Below are 18801 nucleotides of genomic sequence, written 5' to 3'. Positions count from 1 at the left end.
CCACAAGAAATTAGATATTGAAAGATTAATATCTTTTAAAATCTTACCTCTGTGTACTCCTAGATATTACATACTGCAGCCTCCCAGTACCTGAAGGGAGCATACAAACAGGAGGGGAATCAACTTTTTAAAAGGGTAGATAATGGCAAGACAAGGGGGAATGGATTAAAGCTAAAGGAGGGAAGGTTTAGATTAGAAATCGGGGGAATGTTTTTTACAGAGAGAGTGGTGAGGTGCTGGAACAGGCTGCCTGGAGAGGTATGCTCTGTCCCTGGAGGTGTTCAAGGCCAGGCTGGATGAAGCCCTGGGCAACCTTGTGTAGGTCCAGGCTTGGAGGTTGTTGGCCCTGCCTGTGACAGGGGAGTTGGAACTCTATGATCCTTGGGGTCCCTTCCAACCCATACCATTCTATGATTCTATGATTGTATCTATCCAAATGTAGTAAACAATATTTTGGCATCAGGGTTTTATTTGTTTTTCTTTAATAGAAAAGCTTTATGAAACATGTAAGACAACATTCTCCTAGTTGGATGTGCATTGTCTGAAACACAAAACAAAGTACAAAAATTGCACTGCGGCTAAAGAACCTTATTTGCTGACTTTTATCAACACATACTTATCATAGAATCATAAAATGGCATTGGGTTGGAAGGGACCTTAAAGATCATCTAATTCCAACCCCATGCCATGGTCAGGGACACCTTCCACCAGACCAGGCTGCTCAAGGCCCAACCAACCTGTCCTTGAGCACTGCCAGATGTGGGGCATTATCCAGGCAAACTGTTCCAGCATTTCACCACCCTGTAGTAAAGAATTTCTTCCTTATATCTAATCTAAATCTACCGTCTTTCAGTTTAAGGACATTAGCCCTTGTCCAATCTCTACGTACTTGAGAAAAAAATCCCTCTCCAGCTTTCTTGTAGGCCCTCTTCAGATACTGGAAGGCTGCTGTATGATCTCCCTGGAGCCTTCTCTTCTCTGACCTGAAAACCCCTTCTCTCTCAGTCTGTTTTCATAGGACAGGTGCTTGAGCCTTCTATGATCTTTGTGCCCCCCCTTTGGAGTCACTCATTGGGCCTCATCCACCCAGACTCCTTGGTGGGGTTGCCTGTAGCAGACACCCACTGTAGTGTCTCCTGTCCCTGCACTTCTTTTTATCCAGAACCATAAGCTCTCAGTCAGTTTTTGAGCGATCCCCAGGTGGAGCTCCATGCACTCCAGCTGGTCGCTGACATAAAGAGCAATACCCATTCCTTGTCTGCCCTGCATGTCCTTCCTAAAGAGCCTGTACCTATCCATTCCAACCTTCCAGTCACAGGAGCCATCACACCAGGTCTCTGTTTGCATGGTCCAGGTTATTCACTCTCCCTAGACAACTCTTCGTGGGCGTGGGGATGGCTGCAGTGGCTCTGGCAGTGTCCAAGCCTCATCAGCAGCTCCTGCAAGAGTTGCCAGCTCCTGGCAGGTCTCTTTGCTCCCTGGCCTTTCCCTGCCTCAGGAAGCCCTGTGTGTGCTAAGATCTGCCACTGCACTGTGGTACCAGAGCAGCTCACCTCCACAACTGCCTGCTGTGTTCTGTTTACAGCACATGTAAATCTCCTGCTACGGTTCTGGCAATGCCCAGGCCCTGACAGTGGCTACCACAAGAGTTGGTGGCTCCTGATCAGTCCCTCTGCTTCCTTGGCCTTTCCCTGCCTCAAGGAGAGAAATTCAGAAGAGATAGGTAGAGCAAAACAATAGTAATAAGGACAAAGAATTCAATGTTAAATACAAAGTACTATGTGTTTACCACAGTAGTGAACAGCTAACATTTAAACCAAAGTATGTTGAAAGTTGTTGTCTTCTGAAATTAGGAGAGTTTTTATAATATTTTAGAACTGCTATTAAAAATATTACCATTTTGGGTTGTAGAATTCAAACAACACTGAAGGTCTTTTAACGTTAATATATTCATGAAAGTTCCTCATGTGAACTCTTTTTATAGAAATTTTTATAACTTAATCTCTAGTAAATTAATGTATCCTACAGTGTAGAAGCTGATCTTATAACAGTACTTCTGAAAAGCTCATAAATTAACTGGTAGTCTCAATCTGAAGGAACAGTACATCAAAGGCAATTTTTCTTTTCAGGGTTAAAACAATTCTTTAATTATTATTTTGTAAGTTTACGTTTTGTTTTTGTGATCCATATATATAGCTATAAAAGCTAAGATGATCAAATATTACTCTATTGTATCATATTTATTAAATCCTTGCAGTTCCTCATTTCCTTTTATTCATCATTCCATGGAAGTAACCATGAGAATTTCATAGGTGTTTATAGAAACTAAATACATGTCTTCTCAAAACTAACTGTGGGCCCCAATGGGATTCATCCCAGGGTACTCAGGGAGCTGGCTGATATCATTGTGAGACCTCTCTAAACTATATTTCAATGGTCTTGGAAACCTGGAGAGGTCGCGGTTGACCGGAAGCTGGCAAACATTGTCTCAGTTTTCAGGAAGGGTAAGAAAGAAGACCGTCGTAATTGCTGGCCTGTCAGTCTAACCTGAGTCCCTGGTAAAATTATGGAGAACATCATACTGGGAGTTATGAAAAAATACCTAAAGGACAACACAGTCATAGGTCACAGTCAACACTGTGTCTGCATTTAGAAGAGGAGGGTCCTGTCTATCCAATCTGGTTTCCTTCTATGACAAGGTCACCCAGCTGGCTGACCAAGGGAAAACAGTGGATGTTATTTTTTGGATTTCAGTAAGGCTTTTGAAACTGTGCCTCACATTATCTTGCTGGACAAAATGTCCAGCACACAAGTAGACAAAGCCATAATGTGTTGGGTGGGCAACTGGCTGAAGGGTCAGACACAGAGGGTGGTAGTAAATGGAGTTACATCTGGCTGGCGCCCAGTCACTAGTGGGGTTCCCCAGGCCTCAATTTTAGGTACAGTTCTTTTTAATATTTTCATAAACAACCTGGACACAGGACTAGAGGGTCTCTTGAGTAAATTTGCAGGTAACACCAAATTGGGAGGAGCTGCTGACTCCATTGAGGGTGGAGAAACCTTACAGAGGCACCTGGACAGATCAGAGAGCTGGGCAATCACCAACAGCATGGAGTTTAACAAGGACAAGCGCTGGATTCTGCATCTGGGAAGGGGCGACCCTGGCTACACACACAGACTGGGGGATCAGATGCTGGAGGCCAGCCATGCTGAGAGGGATTTGGGGGTCTTGGTCAAACACAAGCCGCCAGTGTGCCCAGGCAGCCAGGAGGCCCAACCATACCTGGGGTGCATCAAGCATGGCATTGCCAGCCAGTCCAGGGTGGGATTGTCCCTGTCACCACTGTGCTGGCGTGGCCTCACCTCAAGTACTGGGTGCAGTTTTGGGTGCCACAGTACAACAGGGACACAAACTACTGGAGACTGTCCAGAGGAGGGTAACAACAATGGTGAAGGGTTGGGAGGGGAAGTCTTATGAGGAGAAGCTGAAGTCCCTTGGTTTGTTCAGCCTGGAGAAAAGGAGACTGAGGATTCATCATGGTCTGTGGCTTCCTGATGAGGGGGAGCAAAAGGGCAGGCACCCATCTCCTCTCTTTAGTGACTAGTGGTAGAACCCAAAAGAATGGTATGAAACTTGTGATGGGAATTTTAGGTTAGATGTTAGGAAAAGGTTCTTTACTGAGAGGGTGGTCAGGCACTGGAACAGAGTCCCCAGGGAAGGGGTCACAGCAGCGAGCCTGACTGAGCTCAAGAAGTGTCTGGACGATGCACTCGGTCACATGCTCTGACTTGGCTGGCCCTGTATGGAGCCAGGAGTTGGACTTGATCCTTATGGGTCCCTTCCAACCCAGGATATTCTGTGATTCTGTGATTCTTTGTAATGTAACATATATATGAGATGTATTGACTTGTTGGGAAATGCATGCTTTCTTCCATTTTGTAACACTGTGACCATAATTTTTCTTTCTTTATCATATTTAGGTTTTCTCTGGATCGTCACACTGACCTTGACAGGATATTCAATATTCATTCTGGAAACGGGTCCATCTATACTTCTAAGCCACTTGATCGTGAGATATCACAATGGCACAATCTTAGCGTTATAGCAGCTGAGATCAGTAAGCCAATTTGGTCTCTTTTTTCCTTTGAGTTCTTCCTAGTCTGTTTGTTACAGCTGTGATTTCATAAGAAAAAACTTCCCTTGCTTTCCCCTCACCCCCTTCTATTAGTCACTCTGGGCAAGTAAACTAGGGATAGCTAACAACAGCTGTCCTCTCATTGCTTTTTTTCCTCACCTACTTCCATCATTGACCTTTAATGTCCAAGTTATTTCTCTATCATTTTCCTCATTTCCTTAGAAATAATTTCATTCTCTTTTCCTATGGTATCTACACCTACAGCTCTTGTAACCGATACATCTTACAAGTTAGGTTCAATTTGATCTCTGTAGACATTTTCATGTTAAAAGAACAAAGAGAAAAGCAGAGATCCTCCTAAACCTGCAGCATTACTGACATTAATTCACCTGAGTAAGGGACAAAGTTCTGGTCATTGAAATCAACCAGCAAGGATCATGTACTTAGACACTGTTTTGGGGATTCATTCTGTATCATTAAAAAAAACCCAACCAACCAACCAAAGAAAAAACCCAAACCCAAAAAAAACCCAAAACCTGATCAGCAGTGAAACACAACTGGCAAGAAATACACTGCAGATTACGAAACGTAACACTGTTTCCAGCCAATTAACCACTCTTAGCCAGCCTATCCCCATTTCTGTCCAGAGTAATAGGCTGGTTGTATCAAGCACACCCAGTAGCTGTAATTTTTTTAAAAAACCTTTTTTTGCTAATCTTGCTGTGCATAGTCCTGAGATTAGAATCACTGTGCTGTGAAATGTTCTAAGAATACTTTTCAGAAGTATTTATATAGTGAAGAAACTTAGTATCCTTGTAAAATTATATCACATGATAAATTTATTTCCTTGTTGAGATACTTTCATCAAATTTACATTCTGGATCTAGTTGGAATAGCTAGCATCTTCCAAAAAGGTATATTAATTTTGAAGAAGGAAGTAAAGGGGGGAGATTTAGGTCTTCAAATCTTTAAAATACAACCTGTGAAGCATGGCACAATGGGAAAGCAGTGTTAAGAATAGAACTTCTGTGGAAAGTTAGTATAAAAATGCGAAAGGCTATGAAAAACAGTGACCTAAACTTGCCATTTCAAGCAATTCAAGATGTCAAAAAGATCCACATCACACTCTTCAGCAAAGATGTTATTAATAACAAGTGAATTTAATGTCAGATAGCCCTGAATATTTACTGATGTATTTGAAGCAGCTTGGAAAAAAAATCAGCAACTTTGAATCATCTCTATTGTTACTGATCCCATTCCATTAAAGTTGCAAAATCACCTAGTATTTCGCTAACCTCCAACAGAATTCCATGAAATTGCTGCACTTTTTTACCTCCCCAGATATTATTACAAATTCTTGGTATGGCAGCTAGAGCAGCAAGTGAGAAGAGGGACACTTGTGTTCCTGAATTAACCTGCACTAACGAGAGTCCGCTCTAAATAATGCGAGGGGGTTGGCATTTGGCAAGGGGGTGGATATTATTCTTGTTTCTTAACTTAAGGTGTGAACAATCTATCTTCATATTATTTAAGGGCAATTTATACATAAAAAGTCTTGATTCTGATCAACACTTTTCTTGATTTTTTGGGGGGAATTCTTTCATTGGATTAATTTGAATTTTCCCCTACTTACAAAGGCATGAGACAGGAAAGTCAGGCTTGAAAACTTTTCAAAATACATACACACAAAATCAATAATGTCTTTTCTGTGTAAACAGATAATTTAAAAAATGATTAATCAAAACATTTCAGCAGAATAGTACTTTTAAGCCCACCAAATAATAAATTTTGTCATTATAGAGGTAGGCATATACTACATTTTCATAAATCATTAACAGTTACAGCCCCTATTGTCATTTAAAAATCTTAATTTCTCACTGGATACAGACCCTTTTTTTTTTTTAACTCTACACAAAATGTCTCCATGTTTTTCCTTACCTGTTATCAGTTTGTATGCTATATTTTGCCCAGTTTTATACCAATTCTTGCACATGTATTGCTCATGAAATTGGGGGGGGTGGGGGGGGAGCAGGAAAATTCATTATTCTTCTCTCTTCTCCTGTCAGACAACCCCAAAGATACTGCTCGTGTTCCTGTCTACGTAAGAATTTTGGATGTTAATGACAATGCCCCCCAGTTTGCTGTATTTTATGATACTTTTGTCTGTGAAAATGCAAGAGCTGGACAGGTATGCCTTTAATAAATACTCCTTGCTATCCAGTTTCGCTATGGCGCTCAACTGTAGATCATTCTTGCCCATTGCTTCTGATAAATCATGTCTGAAATAGCTGTTGAAAGGTTAAAACTTAAAGCAAAACGTGCTTTAGGTGAGGCTTAGAGTGAAGTATCAATATATTCAACACCAGCAGTGTGTGAATTAGCACTTTTCTTTACCTAACCGTGAACTACTGCTATATCCTGAATAGGTATGTCCAAGATACATGATCATAATTAGTTTTGCTGTTATCTTCACAATGTAAAATGTTGTATGTAACAACTGAAAAGTATGACCTATATTTTCAATAACTCTCAAATAGCAAAATTCCAATACATTTTAGTCTCTGCTGATAGCCATTACATACATCCGTCACAGCTTTTTTGGTTTGCTTGTTTCACAATTGTTAGACTTATCTTTTATTATCACAGAAGAAACATATTAAAAGAAAATATAAAACGTACAATTTTTGAACTGGTAACGTTTTGGTTTGCCTCCTGGAGGCTACAGAATGTGTACTTCAGTTTAAGCGAATTGACTGCATTGCTTAATATCTACCTCCTAATAGGCAGCTGCTTATTAGAACTGTTATAGAAATTGTTTTCTGATTCCAGCATGGCATGTCCCAAAGCACAGTCAGACAATAAAAAAATCCTTGAAAATGGTAGCAGTAGCAGCTCAGTGCAATCATTTTAGCACCTTTGGATACAGTGTGGGAGAAGTGCCAGCTTGTCTTAAATGTTTGAGCCCTACAGGTATGACATTGAGGTTGTATTACAAATTTCACATTCAGGTTACCATTCTTCTTTCTAGAGTAGCATCAGTTGGAAATTAGAACAGAGGATTTAAGGCCCTGATTTACAGTCCATAAAATATCTAAAGGTACTGAGTGAAGGTATTTGTCTGCTATGAGAATTATAAGGGAATTCAAGTTGTTAGATAAATCAAAATCACTGGCTAAACATCTAGAATTTTTGATAGTTTCAGTGTCTTCTATAAATAATACAATATTATTTTAATAATTTTCATATGGATTAAGAATTGGAAAAGTTTAACACTGAATATTCCTTTTCCAGTTTCTCAAAAAAGTCCTGGGTTAAAAAAAAAAACAAACCTAGATGCATTAATCCACAAATCTTACTCATTTGAGGTTTTAGCTTCTGTTTATCCAGGTTACTAGCCATAGAGGGTACAGGAAATGCTTAACAGAACAGCTATACAAAGCTGGCTCAGTAGGAGTTGAGGGGAAGAACGGAGCAAATGCTCAGACTGCTGCAGCCCTGTACACCAAGATGTTCAGCTGTCCTCCACCCCCAGGTGAGAAGAGCCAGGAGCTGGGCAGCTGGGCAGCTGGACTCCCACTGGTTTTGACAGTTCCCAGCTGCCACATGTCTGGCAGCTCAGCAGTCAGCCTCCAAGGATCCTGTATTGTAAAAGACAGGAATCAGCGTAGAAAGCGGGAGTCACTCCTAGTTTTGAGAAATGTTACATAGAAGCTGAGTATATTTTTTTATACAAACTGTTTCCCTATAGTAAATGACCTTTCCCTTTGTAAATCACCTTTGTGAATCGCCTGATCTTCAGCACCAGTCGGATGCCCACCCAGCCACTCCATCCCTCCTCAACAGGTCAGGAGGAGAAAATAATATGAAAAATGAGTTGAAATAAAGACAGGGAGATCACTTCCCAAATACCAACACTGGCAAAACAGGTTCAACTTTGGAGAAAACTAATTTAATATAGTGCCAGTTAAAAAATGCTCAGGATGGTAAGAAACAAAGATAAAAGACCTGAAACACTCTCCCTCCATCCCCCCTTCTTCCCAGGTTCACCTTCATCCCGGACTCCTCTACCTCCTCTCTCTGTCCTTACTTTCTCTCCTCCTACTTTTTTCCCCTGCTCCAGCATGAATCCTTCCCACGGGCTGCAGTCCTTCGGTGTAACCCACCTCCACCACAAGTTCACTACAAGGCCCTGAAGGGAGACCACTGGGATTTCTCCCAGGACATCTCCGTGGGGGTGCCGGGAGCCTCTCCTCCCCACCTCCCGCCCTCCCCGCGGGGCTCGCAGGGCTGTTTCTCCCCGCGTTTCCCTCAGCCCCGGCTGCCGGGCAGCGCTTTGCCCTTTCTTACCCAGGCTTTCCCCGAGGCGCCCGCCCAGGGCTGAGGGGCTCAGCTGGGCTCTGCTGTGCTGGGGCCATGGAGCCGGCTGGAGCCAGCTGGAGCCGGCTGTGTTACCCGCCAGGCGGCACAAACACCTCCTCACCGGGGCCAGGCCTTGCATCGGCCCCGCTGCTGCTGCCCTTGCTCCTGCTGCTGCTGCCAGCGCCTGGGCACTTGCATCTGACACAAGTATATTGTGATGTTTAAATAGGAAACTTCTTAGTTTTCTTTTATTTCCCATTGTCCCTTCACCATTTTTTCCTACGCTGGGCATTGTAGTACATATCTACATGTGTGTCTATGGGTTATATATATAAAATTAAGAAATATTGAGTAACCAACATATACCAAATCTATAGCCTTGTATTAACAGACCTATACCCTCAAGGGTGCTCAGTGACATTCTGTTTCTTTCAAAAATGATGTCCTTTCTCTGAAGAACTACCTGCCTGAGCCAAAGGTAGGAAACAGGTAAACAACACAATTCCTCGCAGCTTTCAAAGACCCAAAAGTAATGAAGAAAGTTTTATTTCCACCTGTTTGGGTCTCCAAGCATGCTTGTTACAATCTTGGTGTTATTAGGCTTCATTTTATGAAATCTATACATGCCGACTTGCATTTCCCATGTCCCAGTGTTGTATAAATGAGTGTAGTTGGTCATGGATTCTCTTTCAGTGACATTTTATAAAATGACCGGTTTTTTTTTTTTTCTTTTCCCTGTATTTTAATCTAATATAGATTATATAAACACAGTAGGTTTCTTGAACCAATTCTTTTTATGTTCCTCCTTTTCTTATCAGATCATTTGACATATAAATCAGTTTACTCTCTGCCATTTCAATTCCTCTTGATTCTAGGTTTATATTTGAAAACCACTGAGAAAGGGAAAAGGCTGCTAATGTACATGCAGATTACAAATGAAGAGGTGTATCCAGTAATAAATGTTTGGGTTTTTTTTTTTTTTTATTTCTTCAATTGGATTTACATATATTTAAGAGACTCTAAGTAGTTACCCTACCATTACTTACTGCCTAGAGGTTTATAGTCAGGCAAACAATGGCTAAAAACTAGTATACTGAAGCCTTTATTGGTCCTTGAAGCTTCAACAATGAGTCTAGGTTTGGTAAAACACAGATAGTATTACAAGTGGCTGCTTAGCAACTGCACAAAAAAGGAAAGCTCGTGCAACACAGCTCCCATGGTTAGTTACAGTCTTAATTACTCCTATCAGTTCTGTGCCCACAAGCAACTTCATAATAACCAGATAAAAATTGTAGTCACTAGATTTAACTGTCAGACAGTGGTACAGTCTGCGTAGAGTGGTTAGATTTCTGAAAATAATTAAAAATTTGAGCCAAGACCAACTTTCATGAAATCCATAGGGTGCTCCAAGATGTCTGAGACTGGCATGCTGGCGGAACAAGGCATGGAGCAGCAAGCACAATACACTGAAAGTCTAGAAGATAATCTATCAATCTTAGGAAACAGTTTCTGTCACATTTCAATTGCTTGCATGAGGGAACAAAAGGAAGAGTTAAACATGAAAAACTGCCTGATACAAACACTGTGAGATAGAAGGGTCTGACTTCCAGTCTTGATTAGACAAGTGTTGGAGAAGAGGCAGGACCATTAAAATCCAAATGTCTAGTCTGAAAAATTTATGAAAACAAAATCCCCTGTGACACACTGGGATCCTCAGTGTCACCTCACCGTAATTTTGATCACAAGCGGTTAAATAGAGGAGAATGTAGGAAACAAGTACAGCAGAGCTGTTTTGGTAAACCAAATAAACAAACAAATAAATGCATATAACAAAAATAAATTAAAGCATCTGAGAGGGATTCCAGACTTCAACCTACTCTCAGACAGAAGTTGTGATAACTTCTTGCTCAAATCAACAACGTCATGCATGTCCTATTTAAGACATCCAAACCTGTGATGGTGCTATAGTTGTCTGCAAAAGAGATAGAGTAGGCAAGCAAAAAAATCACCAAAACAGTATCATTGACTGTGGCTTAAATCTGCAGTTTCATTGCTTCCCGGCAATGCAGGAAAGGTCTGCTTTCCCCCTTGATCATTTGTATGTTCTACCCCTGTGTTGTCTTGAAGCTTGCTTCATGTGCAAGCCTTTAAGGAGTTCAAAAGGTCATGCAGATCTTTGAACCAAACTGCAATTCTAAATAAACTTTACCCACACTGAGCTAGCAATTGGGTGAGTAGGGTGTTCCCTATAATGACATACAGGGCAAGCTCAAGTGCACCAGTGATACTGCAAGGAGAACTTCCCAGGTTCACACAGGAGATGAAGAGTACATGCTCTTGTTATAATGTGTACATGGCTTCATTTGCAAAGGAGCTAGTAATGCATTTTTCAGTGTGAATTTTCAGTATTGTACTCATTTGGAGAAAGAAAAAAAAGGTTCTGAGAATAGTGAAGTAAATAATGCTTCTGTTTGTGTGTTGCACAATTTGCTTTAGAGGTCCTGCAATGTGAACAGGTATCTGTATTGTGCTTATGTGGCAAGGTTTTGGGAGGGGAAGGGAGCTGCAGGGAATGCAGTCTGTGAGCAGCTGCTAGACACTTCCCCAGTGTCCAATAGAGCCAGTGCCACGCAGCTCTAAGACAGACCTGCTGCTGGCCAAGGTCAAGCCTGTTAGTGACAGTGCTGGTGCCTCTGGGATAACACAGTTAAGAAGGGTTGGGAGGGAAAACTTGTGCAAAAGAAACTGCAGCCAGAGAGAGGAGTGAGAATATATAGGAGGAACAACTCTGCAGACCCTAAGGTCAGTGAAGAAGGAGAGGGAGGAGGTGCTCCAGGCACTGGAGCAGAGATTCCCCTGCAGCCCACGGAGGTCTGTGGTGGAGCAAGTTTCCACCTGCAGCTTGTAGAAGACCCCATGAGAGCAGGTGGATACCCAAAGGAGGCTGCAGCCCCATGGGAAGCCCCTGTTGAAACAGGTTTCTTGGCAGGACTTGTGACCCTGTGGGGGACCAATGCTGGTGCAGTCTGTGAAGAGCTGCAGCCCTTGGTAAGGACTCTCATTGGAGAAGTTGGTGGAGGTCTGTCTCCTATGAGAGGGACCCCACGCTGGAGCAGGGGAAGAGTGTGAGGAGTCAGGGACACCATGTGATGAACTGATGACAACCCCCACCTGTTGTTCCTCTGTGCTGCTCAGGGGAAGGAAGTGGATAAAATTGGGAGTAAAGTTAAGCCTGGGAAGAAGGGAAGGATGGGAGAAATGTGTATTAAAGATCAGGTGTTATTTATATTTACCCTGCTCTGGTTTGTTTGGCAAGAAACTATTTTCCAAGGATGATTCCATTTTGCCCATTATAGTAACTAGAGAGTGAGCTCCCTGTGCTTCCTTACCCATGAGATTTTTTTTGTATCTTCTCTCCCCTGTGCAGTTGAGGAGGCAGGTGATACAGTGGCTTTGGTGGGCACCTGGCCTCCAGTCACAGTCAACCCACCATAGGATCTAAACACAGTTTCATGAAGATCATCCTTAAAACTGTGTCTTTTAAAGAACTGTACCAGCAAATAACTTGAAAATGCAGAACATTTAGTCAGCCAAATGTTTACTGGTATTTTTAATTTATCTTTATATTTTAATATCTATATCATGCTTGCAACAAAAAAAAACACAACCGAGTGTGGTTTTTTAATTCCTGATGTAAGCAAAATGTTCTATAAGTTTAAATATGTCAGTATTTGAACAGAGAAGTTCCCAGAGAAGTTCATCTAGTAAATTATTAGATGTTTATGTGAGAAAACAAATTTAGAGAAAGACAAAACTCCAATTGAGAAAGCAAGCAAGCTGCTGTATTAAAAGAAATTTAATCCTTGCCTTACAAGGAAATTTGTTGCTATATTCTGGATGAATATGAGAATTTGGGAGTTAATCATGCATTTGTTAAGGCAAACAGGAGTACATTGTAATTGTTGATGTTAAAGATGATCAGTCCTGACAAAAGCTGTGATAGGACTTGGAAGAACTGGAAGAGGAAAAGCAAACAGGGTTTAACAAGTATGCCACAGGGAAGGAGCAGTGTCAAAAAATTAGATGTAATTCCATGGTCAAAAAACCACTGCAATAGAAAATAATGGGTCAGAAAGGAAGAATAAAAGTGACCTAGGCTAAAGATTAACCTATTTTTGGAACTTAAGAACATAACTGAACATTCACGCATACATGCACAACAATTCAACCATTCTTATTGCTACAGTATATTAGAAAAACCCCGAGCAAACCACTCTGAAATAAAGCAATAAATATTGTATTTTGGTTGGGAAGTGACATTTTGCCACCCTTAGGTATAGAAACTTCACTGAAAAGCAGCCACACATTCATTTGCTGACAGATAACAAATGTTGATAAAGGGCTTGCCATTACTTTCCCCCAGAATTACCCAAATTTTTGTAGGCATTGCATAAAGTGCTTGGTTTGACTACTGAACTGAGCTGCTGTAGCTGGGACACCAGCTGCTCTTATGCACCAGAGGATGCTACAATGTTTTTTAAGCACTGAAGTGTAATCTAACTGTCTCAGGAATCTTATTCGTGTATTTTGCTATAATAATGAATAGAAAACTCTTGGTTTAGAAACGTAGTTTAGAAATTTAATTTGAAATTTTAACTTCCTTATCAGAAACATCTATTTAATGAAATACTATTTTTATCACAGAAATACGAAGCATCCTCTAAATTCCTGTCTTAGGCATTGATTTGAATTTAAAATGATGGATCAGAGATGAAGAATGTAAACAACCTAGGCTGCAGATAAAACTATTTTGGGCAAGTTTTGTCCTCTGTGTAGTTACAAAAATATAAATATGTATTAAAAGAAAAACAAACCAGAGCAAGACTAAGGAAGGAACTGGCTATTTTATATGTGTACATCTACCACCACATGAAATGTATTGATGCTTTTTTTGGAAAAACTTGTATGATACGTTTGTTTAACATTTGTTTGGTTAATACATTCTACAGATTAAGTCAATATGTATGTAGTTGGAACATGATGTTGTCTTAAAACTTCTACTCTTCTTAAAGTAATCAGGCATTTGTATCAAAAACTTAGGTGTATTTTTTTAAATTGTTTGCTTGCTTCTTTTCCTGCAGCTTATTCAAACCATAAGTGCAGTAGACAAAGATGACCCACTTGGTGGACAAAAATTTTTCTTCAGTTTAGCTGCTGTTAATCCAAACTTCACTGTTCAGGATAATGAAGGTAAAATTCGTGCATGTTCCAGAGAAGGGGTTTTGACTTTGCTGTCTGGCATACTTTCCTGAAATCCATTTGGTTTTTTAGGTCTATCAGTACATAGAGAAGCTGTTAAGGCTGCTGCTAGCAAGAATAGTAATTTTACCTGAATGCTTGTGGTTTAGGATGTCTACATTCTTACCTGTTTAAGGGAGAGAAAAAATAGCATGGCAAAATTGTGATTAAAACGTATTATAAAGAAAATCACTAAAAGTATTGGCTTGGGGTGAGTGGCCAGGTGAAATAGTTGGCTGAAGGAGAAAAAAAAGGTTTCAAAAAATGGCTACAGTTGACAAGTTCAGACTTTTTGGTTTAGCTTTTGTTACATAGTTCTGACTCCTTTGGTCTTCCAGTTTGCTTTTTTCTGATTAATGAAAATAATGGTTCTGAGCACAGAGAGTCATAGAATTAAGGAATGCTTTGGGTTGGAAGGGACCTCAGAGATCATCTAGTTTCAACCCCCTTGCCATGGGCAGGGACACCCTCCACTAGACCAGGTTGTCCAAAGCCTCATCCAACCTGGCCTTGGACACTTCCAGGGATGGTGCTTCCACAACCTATCTGGGCAACCTGTTCCAGTGCCTCATCACCCTCATAGTAAATTTCTTCCTAATGTCTAATGTAAACCTACCCTCTTTCAGCTTGAAGCCATTACACCTTGTCCTGCACTACACTACCTGATGAACAGTCCCTTTCCCACTTTCCTGAAGGACCCCTTTTAAGTATCGGTAGGCTGTAATTATGTCTCCCTGGCACCTTCTCTTATCCAAGCTAGGCAAGCCCAACTCTCACATCCTGTCTTCATAGGAGAGGTGCTACAGACCCCTGATCATCTTCATGGCCCTCCTCTGGATTTGCTCCAACAGCTACATGTCTTTCCTGTTCTGGGGACCCCAGAGCTGGGTGCAGCACTCCAGCTGGGGTTTCACAAGAGCAGAGTAGGGGTAAGAATCACCTCCCTCAACCTGCTGGCCACACTGTTCTTGATGCAGCCCAGGACGCAGTTGGCTTTCTGAGCTGCTGGTGCTCACTGCTGGCTCATGTTGAGTTTGTCACTTTGGCTTTCTTTTGATCCTCTGTCAATTCTGCTAGGCACTGTGGACACATTTTGGCCTTTGTTATCAGTATGACTAACTGACAGGCCTCTAGATTACACAAGAAATAAATGAGGGAGGAAATGGTATCAACCTTGAAATGTCTTAAAGGCATAAAGGCAATGGGAATAATACTGTTTTCCCAATGAAGATTTCAGGAAGTAATAGGCTGCAAACCAGAGGGAAAAAATATTCTAACAGTAGAGAAGTGAAGAATGTAAAACAAATTCTTTGGGTACCTTTTAAAATCCCCAGCAGCAGAGGTATTCAATGATCCATAAAGCACATGTGTTTTGATGTTGAGTGAAAAAAATAGGTTACAAATACCCAAAACCAATGAAGGGGTGCAAAAAAGAAAAAGAAAACTTTGTGTTTCACATCGTGGAGGCTATGAAAAAAAAATTAATATTTAAACAAAGATTGTATCGGGGCGTACAGAGTTATAGTCCTTGCTAATTGTCTTCTATCTGTAATTGTTCTCTTTCTTTTTGCACATGGGTTATTTTAATTCAGCCTGAAGTTGGCTGGCAAGATAGCTAACCATTTACCTCAAAAGACTGACAAGTGTGATGAAAATTAAATTTTCCTTCTAATGAGAGTAAATGAGAGGGTAACGGTGTATATTCTCTCTTTTAGACTACAAAGTTAGCAATTCTTGTCTTGGCTCACACTCTACTATTGTAGTTCTAACAGTAGAAAAAATAATCTCTCCCTGTTACTCATTCCTTCTCTTCCTTTTCTTCCCTCTGGCCGCTCAGTGAACAGCTTTTGATGGTGAAGTACACTGCACACAACTAAGATTTGTTTGCTACAAATGCAGTTTAGTAAGTTCACTTCTCAAAACTGTGCAGGAATACCTATCATCTTTCACATTTTCTGAATTCCTAAGACAATTTTTACCTGAAAAAAATCTACTCTGTGTGCTAAGGTGCATAATTCATCTCCCTGCAGTATGTTGAAAGTGTTCTGGTGTGGAAAATCTCATACTGGGTTTACAGATAGCATTCCCGTGGGTGTTGTCACAGAAGATCCATAGAAAGAGTCTTTCAGAACAGAGTGCTTGTTGAACAGCGTGAAGTGGAAGGTTATTTTTTCTCAGTTGGCCACTTCATTTCAGGGTTGCAGCCCTGAACTGGAAGTGTGTCATGCACTGCGTGCATTAATCTATAAAACATTTTAAGCTTTGAGAAATCCTCTTTTCAAATCACACTCGAAGGCGGTGCAGAGGCACAGAGGAGCAGGCCAGATGTACATAAAGAATTATAAATAGCTTTCTGATCAAATGGGAATGTCATTAGAAAAAGGTATCACTATGATATCAGGAACAGTTTCAGAATGCTACCAGTGGTGTAAGATGTGATGGTTTGCATGTACTATAAGTGTTGTATTTTGTATTCAGATAGTCTACAAGAGTGTATTCTAATCAATCTAGATAACACTGCCAGAATTTTGACAAGACGAAATGGCTTCAGTCGACATGAAATAAGTACTTACCTTCTACCAGTGGTGATATCAGACAATGACTACCCGATCCAGAGCAGCACTGGCACGCTGACCATTCGCGTGTGTGCCTGCGACAGCCGGGGGAACATGCAGTCCTGCAACGCCGAGGCCTTGCTCCTCCCTGCTGGCCTCAGCACAGGGGCACTGGTTGCCATTCTCCTCTGCATCATTATCCTCCTAGGTAAGGAAAAGAAATGCGACTTTCCCTCTATGAACAAATGCTTCAGGCCTGCCAACTCATTTTACAATACTAAGCAGGTTGGTAATATTAATGATCATGGATTTTGCAAGAAGAATTTAACTGCAACTTTAAAAAAAATGAAAATTAAATTTAAATTATTATCTGAAGACAACATGCAGTATATATTCACAAAGAATATGCAAGTAAAGCATATTTTTATTACATTAAAGTAAACTGTAAAGCCTCCATTTTGCAATTTTCAGATTATCACCTGTAATTCAATTCAAAAACTGTATACTATGTTTTAACAGTGTACCTTGAGCTTAAAAAAAGGGAAAGGATCTTCCACATAGACTTGGCTATTTTAAAAGTAATTAAAATTACAAAAGGAGAATATAGACAATCTCATGGTTCTGTAGAGCAGAGCACACAATGAATGTGCAAAAGAACAAATTTTGATGTTACTGTGGTTTAACTCGTCAGGCAGCTAAAACAACCCCACAGCTGCTCATTCACTCCTCCTCCCCAGCAGGATGGGGAGAGAATTGAAAAAGAAAAAAGATAGAACTTACATGTTGAGATAAAGTCAGCTTAATAGGACACAAAAGGATAATAGTAGTAATACTACTACTACTAATAGTAATAATAATAATAATAATAATAATAATATACAAAATAAGTGATACATGGCACAGTTGCTCACCACAAAAAGTTGATACTCATCTAGTTCCTGAGCTATGCCATCTCCCAACAAACCCGCAGTATGTATGGAACATGGTATGGAATATCCCTTTGTCCAGTTTTGGTCAGCTGTCCTGACTGTGTCCCATCCCAGCTTCTTGAGCTCTCCTTGCCTTCTCCTTGGCAGGGCAGTATGAGAAGCTGAAAAGTCCTTGGCTGCTTGGCAACAACTAAAATATTGGTGTGTTATCAACTTTATTTTCATCCTAAATCCAAAACACAGCACTAGACCAGCTGCTAGAGAGAAAAATTATCCCTACCAAAACAGGTATAAACCTTTACTGTACTACCATAATACAGATAAAGATGTTTATCCATTTATCAGATAGAAATTAATTGCTGAAATGTAGAGGAAATAATGCTCTTGTACCTGCTGGATTTGCTACTAAGAAATTGTTAAATTGAGTTCTTTATCCAGTCTTTGCTTCTCTCTTTAAGTTATAGTGGTGCTGTTTGGTGCTCTGAAGAGGCAACGAAAGAAGGAGCCTTTGATCCTCTCTAAAGAGGACATCAGAGACAACATCGTGAGTTATAATGACGAAGGTGGTGGAGAGGAAGACACCCAGGCCTTTGATATCGGCACGCTGAGGAATCCTGCGGCTATTGAAGATAAGAAGCTTCGACGAGACATCATGCCTGAAACGTTATTTGTACCACGGAGGACTCCTTCGGCCCCAGATAACACCGATGTCCGAGATTTCATTAACCAAAGGCTAAAAGAACATGACACTGATCCTTCTGCGCCGCCGTACGACTCGCTGGCAACCTATGCTTACGAAGGAAATGATTCAATAGCTGAATCCTTGAGCTCCTTAGAGTCGGGCACTACTGAAGGAGACCAAAACTATGATTACCTCCGGGAGTGGGGCCCTCGGTTTAATAAGCTAGCTGAAATGTACGGTGGAGGAGAAAGTGACAAAGACACTTCTTAATCTGCAGTAGGCTACATATTTGTTTCCTTTGCGCAGAAGTAATTTTACAGGCACCTTCTGCACTCAACAGTATTTAACATCCAGGAGAATTTTCCTGTCACTCAGCACAATGGTTTCCTTTTAAGGTTTGTTTTAAATTTGTCCATTAATGTCATTCATTCTTTCTAGTAGGATGCCACTTGGAATATATACAGCATTTTATTTAATCACCTTCCAAAAGCCAAAGCTATGGAAATTCAGTGTTGTCCATTTTAGTAAGTAAAATAATATCTTACCTTCAGAAATTTGAACAGGGTGATAATCCCTTAAGCAACCTCATGTACAAGCCGCTTCTGTTAGGTACATGTCCTATCCTTGCAAGTGCAGCTTTTAAGATGGCAAAGAAGAAAAAATTCCAATATGTCCTTTTCTGTACATTAAAATTAAAACAAAATGTACACGTGGTGTTACTAAGTGTAATATGCAGCTGGTTTAAAAAAAAAACTTTGTGCAACTTCATTTCATCAAATTCTATCTGCCAATGTTTTATATTTATATTTTTGTATTTATTTTTAAGAAATAAACCAGTTTTT

At 40.6% G+C, this 18801-nt stretch overlaps 1 protein-coding gene across 1 annotated transcript in view; it reads left to right on the top strand.

Moving 5' to 3' along the window:
- LOC311205841 (cadherin-10) overlaps window positions 1-18229 on the top strand; it is a gene marked incomplete at both ends in the record, with an annotated part of 63512 nt that extends 45283 nt beyond the window's left edge. Inside the window, 5 exons of the mRNA XM_084280349.1 lie at window positions 3982-4118; window positions 6203-6324; window positions 13637-13745; window positions 16305-16556; window positions 17736-18229. Coding sequence (XP_084136475.1) covers window positions 3982-4118; window positions 6203-6324; window positions 13637-13745; window positions 16305-16556; window positions 17736-18229 — 1114 coding nt within the window. The remainder of the gene's footprint in view (window positions 1-3981; window positions 4119-6202; window positions 6325-13636; window positions 13746-16304; window positions 16557-17735) is intronic.
- Window positions 18230-18801: the final 572 nt, after the last annotated feature.

The sequence above is a fragment of the Gallinula chloropus genome (assembly GCF_964237585.1).
Source record: "Gallinula chloropus genome assembly, chromosome: 2".
NCBI classification, from domain to species: Eukaryota; Metazoa; Chordata; class Aves; order Gruiformes; family Rallidae; genus Gallinula; species Gallinula chloropus.
This window is presented reverse-complemented; position numbering and strand designations above follow the sequence as displayed.